A 13,535-nucleotide genomic window follows, 5' to 3' on the forward strand; every position below is an offset into this window, starting at 1 on the left:
GCTAATATTTGGTACTTAATTATAAAATCTCACTCATGCTGTATATGACTGGCTTTATGGCTTGTCCATCCTGTAGAGGTAACCAGCTAGCCATGTATTTCATCACACTTTCACTCAAATATTACTGGGGGGGGGGGGGGGGGGGGGGAGGGGCTTAAAATTCTTACCTCAGAAGCATTTGACAGACCTTGCAAGACGTCACACGACTGAAAGTATGCATTTTGAACTCATGAAAGCTTGTATCCGCATAGTCTGGTCGTATATTTGACCTAAAATAAAAATTATTTGAAAATCTGTTTTAAACCAAGGAGATTTAGAACATAATACACTATTCACAGCAGGAAATCTGAATCCATGAACAACTAATTCTATTTACACTTCAATGATTATCACTGAGGTGAACTCAAAACATGGACTTTATCACACACCTTTAAATGAAGTCTGAGTCATTGTATCTTGCATAAACGATCCTTAAAATACATCCAAACTGTTTTAGCTATCACTGTAACTAGAAAACAGTTACTATACATCAAAAAACTTTGGTTGGTCCTGTATGGAGCAGGAGTTGGATCCTTGTGGGTCCCTTCTACCTCAGGATATTCTGCGATTCTATGAAAATACAAGTCTGCTTTTTAATCCTCGTTGAGTAGGTTCATTTTACAGACCCAAAGAACACTCGCTTCTTCATTCTCAAATATTTTGTTATGTGTATCTACAAAGAAGAGCAGCTCACAGTTTCAGAACCACGCCACTAGAAAAACGTAAGCAGCAAATCTGGGACAATTAGGTCACAAGTATGCAACAATACACTGGATAACGAGCGAATTCAAAAGCAGTTAGAAAATATTTGGGGGTTCTGTTAGTGTTTCTTAAATGAGCTTCTTCAATGCCTACAGCTGTTGCTACACAACCTTGATTTAACAAGGAAGCAGAAGATCACTATTTATACTGCTAAAACACCACAACACAGTAGTTGCAGACTTATTTCCATACATCTAATTTGCCTAAGCACTAATCCATTGCTGTCTCTTGTTTATCCTCCCTACTGATCCCATTTAAAAGCAGGAGTTTAAGTTAAATATGACCCACTCATTTTGTTGCACTGGTGACTGTTTGCAGGCTTACTTAAATTTTATTAAGTAATCCATTTTTTTCTGTCATTTTCCACATTTCCGTGAGGAAAGAAAGGACAGGAAGTTTTAAGTGATTTGTCATGTCTTTTCCTTTAATTCAATGATACCCTTAAATTACAAAAATGCAACTACCTTACACTAACAAAAACAGAACCACTGAAGTGCTAGGTGCATAATTTAATACTCGATGACATTAAGCTAGACTATCCTAGACAAAAAGAATATATGTAGGACGCATTAATGTATTTTTAAAGATTATTTATCTTGGAACGTTTAGGACTCCATAGAATTCTGGTATTTCTTGCAAAAACAAAGGAACGCGGGATGCATAGGAATTAAAACAGGGAAACAACAGAGGATAAGAATGGAATAATCTACAATACTCAAAAGGAAAGATAAGAAGCTTTCCTGACACACATAATTATAAATTCAGGCATTAAAGTTGCAGGTACTTATTGGGCAAGTTTCATTTTTATGTATTATAAATAACTTTTGGACTATAACACAGAACAGCCACAAATTGCAACGAAACAAATATAAGTAAGCATGCAAGCATCAATCTCTCCAGGACTGAATGAAAAGGCTTATGAAAAAAACATTCCGAGAATCTGTTTAAGTACCCAGTGTCAGAAAGGTCAGACTTCTAATCTGCCTGCTGAAAATGAACGTGCTGAAAATGAAACCATACTCAGAAAGCAAATGGGATTTTGCTTTTATGCTCGAGAATAGCCTTTCACACAGTACTGTTTTAACTCGCTCACTGGTGTCTCTTCTTGCTGTGCTACGCAAGATGTCAACACTACAAGACCTACTCAAAAAGGCACAGATACTACCTATTCAGAGCAGGAAGGTACAGGTATCAGGCTCAATTAATCTTCAAAACAGAAGAACTTTTAAAACCAGAAAAACAATGCACTATTTTAGGGTTCTTAACTCTGCAGAGCAAGGCTTGTGTTGTACAACACATTTGCCAAGGGTCTGATAAAACCTCTGAGGCCACACAGTTCACTACAGACAATGCTGAAAACTCTAGAATGAGTCACAATACTTACACTTGCAACAAAAGCTGTTTTTAAACCAGTTTTGTCTTCAAACCTTTGATTCAGACCAGCATAGCTTGCAAAACCATGTCACAAGCACCCACCTCGTGCAGAGACTCATCACGTTTCAAAGCATATAAAATTAATCCTAACATCGTGACCATTTTTCAAGTACAAACCAAAGAATTGCATGCCATTGCTTAACGCAACTCTGTGACTAAGCTTCTGTCATACGTAAAAGTTCTCTTCCACTCTTCCCTAGGACTCTTCCACAGAGACCGAAATACATGTAAACTACTGAAAATATCCCTCCTATTAACACAATAGCGATGCACTGGGTTCATACTTTTACTAAAAGGAACATTTGAGTTTCTTCATCTTTTGTAAAGCCATTCAGTTTTATTCTACAACTCCTATTAGAAAAAATTACTGAGAGAAAAAATGAAGCATAGTCCTAAAATGGCAAAGAATGAAGCTGTCCCTTCACAGAGGAGCTGCCACAAGGCCTTCCAATAACATAGTAAGTTGTTTTTATTTCACCCATGGACTAAACTACCAGCTTACCAGGTCCTAACCAAGACAAGGTTTATCCCGATGAACAGACTTAGTCCTTCAGCTTTCTACTGTATGCCAAAATTTGTACGTGTGTCCTGTTTGTATAAATAGAAAAATATAAACTGGAAAGGTGTAATACAATACAAAGTTCAGAATGCAATTCAAACTTAAGTTTACCTTGTCCATCATGGCCTACAGAAGGGCATAGCTCAGATCCAAATACTCCGCAGTTCTTAAGGATTATGTAAGTGCATCATTTCTCAAAGGTTCTGTAAATCCCACCAGGTTTTAGTTGAGTGATTCTACTCTGAAGACTGCTTCAATAAATTTTCTTTCTAAACACCCATTTTCTCCACCACCTACAAGCCTTTCATACTCCCTGTAAATTCACTGCCGTTGAGCTTCACGTATTTACTTGCTGGCTAAAGCCAAACTTGCACAAAGATCTTTAGAACTGCTGTTTTTAAAAGACCTACATCTGAGCAGCTCTTTTAGGGGTATGCAACAAGTCTTCATAAACCGAAGAGCCTTTTAAATTTTGCTGTCACTTCCACCACTCAAAACATATCATTCCCCCTCTCACCCCAAAGCCAGAAAGAAAAGCAACAACAAACAAAAAAGCAAAAGAGATGCCACTGAAGTACATCAGTCACACATTAAATGAATCTTGAAGGGACTGAAGCCTCACAATATCGCAGAGGATCCTGTGCAAGAAAGAGCAGGAATCAAAAGTGTGCACAAAAAGCAAGATTGGGCAGAGGTTTAGATTTAAATGTACTTTCAAACGGTAGCCTCAAAACAAACCATGCCATTATATTCACTGAGAAGAGCATCATTCCTGTTTTCTTTGTGATTATTCCTCCTGGTAGTCTACAATTTGAGGTAAAATGGGAATGGGCACATATCAGCAAAATGTATTCTTGAATTTGAGAATGTCGCATTTCAAAAACTTTGGTTTTATACACATCATTTCTTAGGATTCTCTATTTAAAGAGATAAGTCTATTAAAAATATTAAGTACTTAGATGCATCGTTTTTTCATGTTAGACAAGAACGCGTTTCCTTACCCCTCAAAAAAAAACATCACATTTATATGAAAGCAGTTTCCAGTTGTCAATATTCTGACAAAAGCAGTAGAAAAGAACAGTGCAAAACCAGAACTGTTTCCTCTGAATGCAGAGTAACGTAAAGCGAATGAAAATACAGTGAGATTAATACTGACATTAAGAAAGATTGAACAACTGTAAATGTGGAGGTAGAATAAGGAAAGGTTTATCTAAATACATATATTTCCCTGCTAACTGTGGACAGGAAGACTTTCATATTTAGCACCTTTCAGTCATGCTGCATTATGGCAAACCCAGCTCTGTAGTCACACTCTGTCACACCAGCCAAGTCTGACGTAGCCTGCGATGATGCACTGTAGCAGGATATATCAAGTTACATGTCTCTTAACATCAAGTCTGAAGCTTAAGAAATCTGGGGGTTTGGTATTTTCATTTTCAGTATCTTACTTTTAAACATTATATACATGTAGCGTACCTACATATCAACATATGTTTTTATGTTATAAATCTAATACCTCTTCTGTGATACCACACAAAAGTTACAAACTAGAGATCAAAACCAACTCATCTTTTGTCCATGGCCCATACCACAAGAACCACGGGATATTTTTTTCCATACGACCTTTCACTCTGAACAGCATATACTATTTTTTCAGTTTTAAAAAATAGCAAATAAATCTGGCAACTTCAAAGGGAAAACATCAGCCATGGCACAGCACACAACTTTTCATAGTCACCTCCAACCATAAAGGAGGACTTAGCATTCAAGCCCTACACTGATACTCTGAGAGCACAGATGAGAGCTGTTACGACACGGTACCAAAAAAACTTACTTCCCAATATGCAGGCATGTTCCATGATACAGAAGAAAATTAATATTAAGCCAGTATTAATTTTAAACTCAGAACTAAGAATATTGTCTTGCAAAGTAGTATTTCTTACCAGGAAAATGAAGAGGAACTCACACACAACTGTTACAAAAATTCACTCATAGACTTGAAACAATTTCTGTGGCCAGTATTAGAAAAATCTGATTTAGGACCTAAACTTGGTTCCTTCCCCATTAGGCAGGGTGGGCTGGAGTCACCAGTCCAGCCTTCTCAACGTCTATCACAGGGTGCCCTGTACTCATCCCAGTGAACATATCCTCCAGCGCTGCTTTTGAAAAATCTTGATAAGCATCTGGAGCAGGAAGTCACCCCTACACCAGCAATACTTAATCTGAGGTAAGTAGTGACAGAGAATTTGTCCCTTATTTCATTGTAAAACTGCCTCTTTTTCTTACAAACATTACAGGGAGTCAAAAGTGGCTTCCCTGTTTCTCTTCTACTTTTTCCCCCAGCTGTTATAACTCCTACACTCTAGCAGGGACAAAATGTCAGAATACAGAAACAGAGTCAATCTGTAATTAAGAAATTTTTACCAATTCTCTCCTTAATTCAGCAGCAGAATTTTTGCAAGGGACAACCATGAGTGCCCTCTCCTGTACAGCACTGTATCCAGATTTACTCCAGTCACTACAGCAACGTCCTTGGGCTGCCCCTGAGCCTTTTTAGTAAAGCTTTCTCTTTTCAAGTAACCTGCAGAATATTAGTCCCACTGGGACCAATTCACTGCTACAGCACCAACCCAGAGACCTGCAGATGCTTGTCTTGCTAGTCCCCTTCGTCATTTGGGCACTCAATTCTTATCCCTGCACAAGCCATCAGAGCCACCACTGAAGGAAAGGACTGACCATCTGCTTCAGCCAGCCCCGCAGCTCTGGGCAGATCTCAGCTGCAAAGTTTGGAGAGCACAGGGCAGAAAAGAGTTACCATGGGTCTTACACAATCACACCCGGTATCAGACTTGTAAGCACTCCATTTTTGCTGACCTCGTGCCTATGAAATATTCCCCTTTTTAAAAGGCCCCAAATTTGCAGTGATGCAGTTGACTCTTACTTCTCAGAGAAGTAAATCGATGCACAGACCGCCCTTCCTTCAGCCACCCACATAACACAACACCTTTATAAACAGCGTCAGAAAGCGTCACGTTATTAACAGTCCCCTCAAGCTTTTGCAGAGGGAATTCATTTTGGGAATCACCTTCACCTAGGTTAATGGCACAACTGACCACAGAATACTGTCATTGACAGTCCAAGACTATCTTGCCACACGTACAGGTATCTATGTGCCCATACCCATACCTAAAGGACAAGGAATAAATTCTGTGCTATCCTATCTCAAATTACTATAATATTGTGCACATGAATAAAATGCAACAGTTGAAACCATGTTTTTATTACTTTCCTACAGCAGTTGGGATATCAGCTCAAAAACCCGAAGTAACTCCAAACCTTCATGACAAACACGTCATGAACAAAGCACTGATACTGAAGTCCAAGTAAAGCAATGAATCTTGGCAATCTTGAAATAGCTAACAACATCAACTCTGCCTCATTTTACAAAACTGAATTTTGACCATCTTGGCTCTGATGTGTTTCCAAGATGCACAACACAGTGGAAAGAGTACAACATCAATACCAAGCAAGTTAGATGGGATGTTTTGCTGGTATTTCCTTGCTTAATAAGAATCATTTTCTGTTGAGAAAAGAAAGATCAGAATGTGCCTGAATACAAACAGCATACAGCAGGCATTTGGCTAATATGTAGCAACAGTTTAATTTTTATCAGCCTTCTGACATTTGTTTGTTTTCAACAAGAACTATACAAAAATATCTTTCACAACAGGAGGTCAGGCTAAACAAACAAGCTGATTTCTTCAGTGGGTTAGGCACAAATATGCTTTCTTTTTACCATCAATTTAATTTTCTCTACCCAGTTAAGGCTTATAAAATAAAATACACCAAGAAAAGTACTAAAATTTCAGCCCCCCAAACTCTTATATCACTCCCTAAAATTAAATGTATGCAATTATTAAATATATAATTGCAATGGACAACATAACCCAAGAGATTAAATAAAGGAAGGCTAAAACAGCTTGGTGTAGCTTGTCCCTGACAAGCTGACATTTCTGAAGACACACCATGAAAAATCATTACTTCACCAATTCTGACATACTGACTGGATCTTCCCTTGGATGTTTTACTTCTGTTGGAGATCCTTCAAGGAAGATCTGCCCTTCGGATATTTCAGTTTTAACCTCAGAGACTTTAAGAACTATTGTCTGAAGTTTATTTTTCATGAGCATAATTCTGAAAGCCAACAAATTGGCTGCCAACAAATTAACAGAAATATAGGAAAGGAATAATTTGAAGTATTACGTTGATTAGACCAATTAAATTCTTATAGAAGGTTTAAATTTTAAATAAGAAATTAATGAAATGCAAATAACATGACTTCTTCTGAAAAAGAGCATACAAGAGAAGAGACAGATATTATAAAATGTAAAGAGCAGAAGCAACTAGGATTTGGGGTCTTTGGCCTCTTGGTTATGGGTACCACACTCTTCATGCAGCCCTCGTGACCAGAAGTCACACGGCAGCAGAGCAAGCGCCAAGTCTAGCATCGTGGAGCATATTCTGCAGGCACGGGGAGTTAAACGAAGCCATCTAGGAACAACATAAAGCAAATCTCTTTTATTCTAAATCCATTCACTGTTACCTCTAGCACTACCAGCTGAAAATGGTGGTTTAAGCCATCTGGCTGCGAGGTCCGCTGCTGTTCTCCACCAGTGACTGGTTCTTCTGTCTCTTTCACTGCATTTTGAGGGCCGTTTCTTCTAATTGCTTCCTTGGCAGCTTTTCAATACTAGCTAGATTTCGGCAATTAAGACCTGTACAGATCCTCCCCCCTTCTTCCCTGGGTCAAGGCCTCTAGGAAGGTGTTGCTTATACTCATTACAAACATTTCAATTAAAGTTGAAAAATTGCTTCTCTGGAGTACTTAATTAACAACTCAACTTCCCTTTCCAGACTCCAAGTAATTTTAATCTAAATTTATTTTTCTTAAATTGGAAAGAAAAAAATAACTATTACAGGAAAAAAAATAGAGAAATTTGATATTCCTCAGATTTTTCCACATCACCTTTCCACCATGCAAAGCATAGATATGATTCATTGCAAGAATTGCAGCATATATAGAAGAGTAAAAAAGAAAAATACATCAAACTCAGACAAACGAGTAAGTGCCCCTTTGCAAATGGATGGAGCAAGATCCTTTCAAAAGCGAATTAGCAGCAAAACAAGACAGGGTAACAACAAGAGCAGGTGCTGACCTAGACGCTGCCGAGTAGATCATTTCTTCTCTTACAAGACACAGGGAAAGCGAAAGCATTGTAAACACTGCCTGAATGGAGCCACTTCTCTCAGGAGGATGTTAGGGGGAAATTCTTCACTCTCAGGTTGGTGAGGCACCAGAACAGGTTGCCCAGAGAGGCTGTAGATGCCCCATCCCTGGAGGTGTTCAAGGCCAGGCTGGACAAGGCCGTGGATAACCTGATCTAGAGGGTGGCATCCCTGGCCATGGCAGAACAGGGAAAAGAGATGATTTTTAAGGTCCATTCCAACCCAAGCCATTCCATGATTCAAGTCCAAATACTTTGCTCCAGATGATCATAACTAATTGGGACAGACAACTTGGATAGAAGAGGCACCTTCTCCTCCCAGAGCAGCAATCCCACAAGCATGTCTCTGTGTGACGGAGAAAAGCAGCAAACACACCGCTATGGGTGCTCTTGGTTTGGGAACACGCTGTCCAGCAGAGCCACAGGTTCTCAGACTAACAACTTTCAGTTTTCCTCCAAAAGGGAAAAAGATGGTACATCTTAATCAGGGGGAGAGGGGCCAGGTTTTTGTTGTATTTTGTTTTTAAACATTAATGCTATTTAGGTCAGGTTGTGAAGCTCCTTTTCCCATATCGGTCACTTCAAGAAATGCAGTCTTATCAGAAGAAGTTACACAGGATTTGACTGTATGCAATGTTTGCAGAATATCCCATCATTCAAAAGTGTATTATATTTGAAAACGAGTAGCCCTTCCATTCAATTAAAACGTGGCTTTAGAAAAATCATTAAATGTCTGTATGCCCAGCCGTGAGCCCTGAGGCATAACAAATAAGCAGGTGCATCAAGTATCAGGTAAAGAGTCTGCACTGAATCAAAACTGTTTTAAGTATTAAAAGAAGAAATACTACAGGGAGCTCAGATAAAACTCAATACCTTGAACTCTCTTGGACTCTCAACCCTGATTCAGACCTTTGCATTTTGGAGCTGTTATTATTCTGCACTCCATGTTATGCTTATAAGAATTTAAAATGCTCCAAACAGAACAGTTCAGGATTATGGACACCCTGAGTACAAACTGCTAAAGAACATTTTCAAGCATATGTGACAGGAAATCTGATGCTGTAATCATGCAATATAGCCTACCAAGACAGTGGCACAGATTAACAGCTACAGATGCTTAAAGTTTTCGTTCTGTTTTCACTTAAACTAATAGTTGACATCGCCACAGAAAATGCATCAAAACTAGATCAAAGTTATTAACTGCCATCTGAAGTTACTCATCTGAAGGACTCAGCCTAAAATTCCTGCTTAGTTGCTCAAATGACCAACTTTCAAAATTTTATGCACCTTACAAGTTAGCCACTTCAACTGGATGCATCTTAGAAAATTTTAGAAAATTTAGTAAGGCAATAAATATGGCAGATGTTAGCTACTTTTTCCAAGTGTTTTAATTTCTATCCATGTTATTTTTTATGAATCAGAAAACCATGTATGTTACTGTCAAAGAAGACAGAGCTTTCAACAAAACCTCCTGTGAACAATTTCATGAAAAGCTCCTGCTCTGTCATGCAGACTTCCCTAAGCATCCCATTGCCCACAAACGGCAGAGCCACTTCACGTCCTCTCTTTCCACGTGAAACTTGGTGGCTGAGCTATTATCACCATTTCAACTGACCACTTCGTACAACCTGCTAGCATCTAACAGAAAGGCACCTGTGTAATCCAGTAACCAAGCAAAAGGGCAGAGACACAAATACAAATAAATCATTTGGGTATTTACAAGGATTTTATAATTAACTGTAAAAAGATGAAGAGAGGAAATAGTGTTCTTAAAAGGTGTTCTCACTAGACGAGGGTGAGACAGCCTTTTTCCAAAGGATTATTTTCAACTTCTTTTCCACCTTCTCTCCTCAAGGAGCAGCACTGATTATTTACAGCTAATTCATTTTCCCTGTTCCAGATAGGCTGTTATATTTCAGAACCATCTTTGAAGAAGATATTTACTGAATTAATCAATCAATCAATTCTCCATATGTTAATACTCAGACATTCTGGTTTGTCACATCAAAGAGTCTCCATCGAGAATACATGTTATATAATTAAATTAACCATATCACAAGTAAATTGTGCTTTTGATCAAGAACGTACAACTTCTAAGACTTTGCAAGGAAATTTACTTATTTGATCATATGATGAGTGGCTTTTCTGAGATCAAAGGAATCATCATGTTAACTTTTTAGAACTGTAATGCATTGTTTCAAACAAGATAATGGCTCTCCTTTGTCCTTATCAAGCTTCTTCCCTGAAAAGTATGGGAGATGGACTGCTTTGAGCTAATCCATTCTCATGTAACGTGCATGGACACCACCACCTGATAAGAACTCTGTCACACTTGACTATTTGTAATCAAAAGTGTAAGTACTTCGTATACTTTAAATGTTCACTGGCTGAGCCTTACGAGAGCATTATGTAAATTTGGATTTGTAAACTTTAGTTGCTCACTGTGATAAATGTCAAATGTTCTATCACAAATTCACGTTTAATGAATACAAGCTTCTGTTTTGGCATAGAAAGCGTAAAACTACAAGCTGTATGGGACCATAAATCTGTGAATTGCTGGACAAACACCTAAATCTGCTAAGTAGGCAAAAAGGATAGCATGGGTTTGCAGGGAGGAACTAGCACATTTGTTCACATGGTCAAAGTATCAGGACAAAATCAGCATTACATGTTTAGAGACTGAAAAAAAATAACACCTTGCACAAAGGCAGTATTTAGACAGTGGTACTTAAATTTTATCATGTGGTATCACTGCAGTCTTAACTCATGCTGATATTCAAGTTTATGAAATGCTTACTAATTTTCATAGCAGTATAACTCACATGTTATAAGGTAATTTGTGGAAACATAAGGACAGGAAAATCTATTTTTTTTTGAACCAGAAGACACAGTATCAAAGTATATTTATCTCCAAGTGTTTACACACTGTTTTCATAAATTGTTTTGCTTTCACATTCTGTGCTATCCTTACACTGCACTCTTAATCATATGCAGAATCTTCACACGGTTTTTGCTGTGCCCAGAATAATCTAAACAAATCACATAGCTATAAATATATTGTGAATGGTTGCTTGTAACCCTGAAAAACATTTGATCACAAACAACTGGAATCTCAGCAATGAACAGGCAGCCCTTCTTCTTCGGCAGACAAGAACTTTGTATTCATTTTTGCAGTACTGAAATATTTATACTGATGGAGAAGAATGGCAAATGTTTGTTTATTGCTTTGGTAGCCACCTATGTGAGGTTGGTGTAAGTGAAACACCTTTCCAGGCTATTTGGAAAATGCAACTGGTATCTTAGGTTTTTGAAGTACCCTGATAAGAAAGCTTTAATTTAATGTGTCAGTGTTCAATATGTCAGAGCTCAAATATTCTCTCAGAAGGAGTCTTAATGCATATGCATTATTAATGCTCTATCTGAGGGAACAGATCTGTTTGAGCTGAATCTGACCAATGTCATTAGTCACAGAGTGCAAAGCAAATTTGGAAATAATAGGTAAGAGAACAATTTTCACCTACTCTGTGTTTTATATTACTTTTCTATAAAATCTAGAAAACCAATGAGCTCTATCTACAATTTATGTAGCTTGCCTAATCTAAAATGTTGTACACACACCTATCGGGTTTGAGAATCACTGCATCTCAGGATTATTTCCTTTCAATCAGATGATCTGTTCTGCTTCCCTTGAGTTAAACAGGGTGAATTGATGTCTAATTGAAACAATTTTTCAAGAATATATTAGATGTTACCTGACCTGCTGCACAAACTCTACGTGATGTAAAAATTTAATATAACAGTTAAAATTAAAAACCACTTTTTTTGTGGAGGTTCTGTGTTTTCTGTTTGTTTTGTTTTTTTTTAAGACCATACAGCTGTCAAATGTGAAAAAGCTTCTATATGAATGTAAAACTGAAAAGAATCAGATTCATTAACTCCACGCAATTAACGTGTGCACTAATCACTATAATGATGTTGGGTTTCCCACTGATGTTTCAGGGATGATGTTAATATTGTGATTTCACTAACAATGTCAAAGCAGAAGCTACAATCATAGTACTTCTGAAGGTGAAATTTGAACTAGTTACTTTTTAAAAGGCCTGTTTGTCTGCAAGATGTTTCACACACTTTTTAGTTTGTGAAAGATGTTAAGTAAAGCCTAATTAAAAGGCATGTTGCAACACTGTTGCATGAGGCTTTGCAATATTGGTTCAGTGCATCTTGAAATTCAGCAGTACTAAACTCAAGTAGAGAAGGCCCCAAGCAACCTAAGCCCTGCTACGGGCTAGAGACTGAAGTAGCCCATCTCCACACACCCCTTCCAACCTAAGTTCTTCTTTGGTTTCATTTTAAAGTGCATTTCTGCATAAGATGTTCCTATCTAGTAAAATACACTCAAGCCAAATATGCTGATGGCCATTTTTAGAGCGGATTACAAAGCACGAGAAACCAGAGAAAGACTTAATTAAATTAGGAAACTAGACGTCATGATTACAAACTGAATTCAGTACAAACCAGCACAAGATACGGCATGCTGTATTACACTAATGGATTCAGATATGAAGCCAGTGAGAAAATTTAATACATGGCCTTTCAAGAAAAAGGTCTCTAATGCCATTGTGAGGACGACCTCATCCACCTGGCTCCATGCTCTATGGTGATCAAGAAGCGTTAACCAAATAGGCACAAGGAAATTTCAGTGGGTTGAAGAAAATGTTCAGTGTCCCCATGAGACATAATTCACATCTCTCGTTTCAGTATTTTCTTTCATCTTATAATGAAATAAAAAAGAATGAATCTCATCACAGCAATGACAAGAAAAGCAGTTGCCACATAAGGAATTAACCCTGATAATTAGCCTGGCAAGTAGTTCCAAAGACAAAGTAGTAGAGCTGAGGTACGTATGCTCATACAATACAGGAAGAGAACTTCAACTTGCAAATGTTTATTTTAATAAAGAATAATTAGCATGAAATTCATTAGTAAAGATATTAGTCTCTTTAAAAAAAAAAAAAAAAAGCATCTATAGGAGAACTTCCTAGGAAAAAGCAATACCAACCAGTGCTCCTATCTTTTCCTATCAGCTGAGTAACACTGAAATGTCAAATATTGTATGTAATTTTTATTTATGAGACACATTCGTACTGATTCTTCTGGGTTTTGTGTGCGTTTTGTTTATTTTTTTTAACTCAGGAGAAAAGAACAGATTAGATGGGACATGTTACTAGAACAATCTATCAAAGTTGTGTCTGATAGTTGCAACCTGTTTCTGAGGTTTCAGTGGCTTGGCTACAGCAAATAAACCATGCACTATCACACTGCTGACAAACTTTCTCTTAATACATGTCATCTCTAGTGTGGCTCAGTAATTTGGTGCAGTAATTTAGCTGTACACTTCTATTATTATTATCTTGAATATGGAAAGACTCTGCATTTAAACCAATGCTATTTGACAT

At 37.7% G+C, this 13,535-nt stretch overlaps 1 protein-coding gene across 3 annotated transcripts in view; it reads right to left on the reverse strand.

Moving 5' to 3' along the window:
- The window catches only part of VAV3 (vav guanine nucleotide exchange factor 3), a 162,470-nt gene that overhangs the window by 67,112 nt on the left and 81,823 nt on the right, over positions 1–13,535 (reverse strand). For all 3 annotated transcript variants that reach the window (XM_084527441.1, XM_084527440.1, XM_084527442.1), the window contains exon 16: positions 168–269. In XM_084527441.1, the coding sequence (XP_084383567.1) occupies positions 168–269 (102 nt within the window). The remainder of the gene's footprint in view (positions 1–167; positions 270–13,535) is intronic.

Source organism: Aythya ferina (genome assembly GCF_964211825.1).
Source record: "Aythya ferina genome assembly, chromosome: 8".
NCBI classification, from domain to species: Eukaryota; Metazoa; Chordata; class Aves; order Anseriformes; family Anatidae; genus Aythya; species Aythya ferina.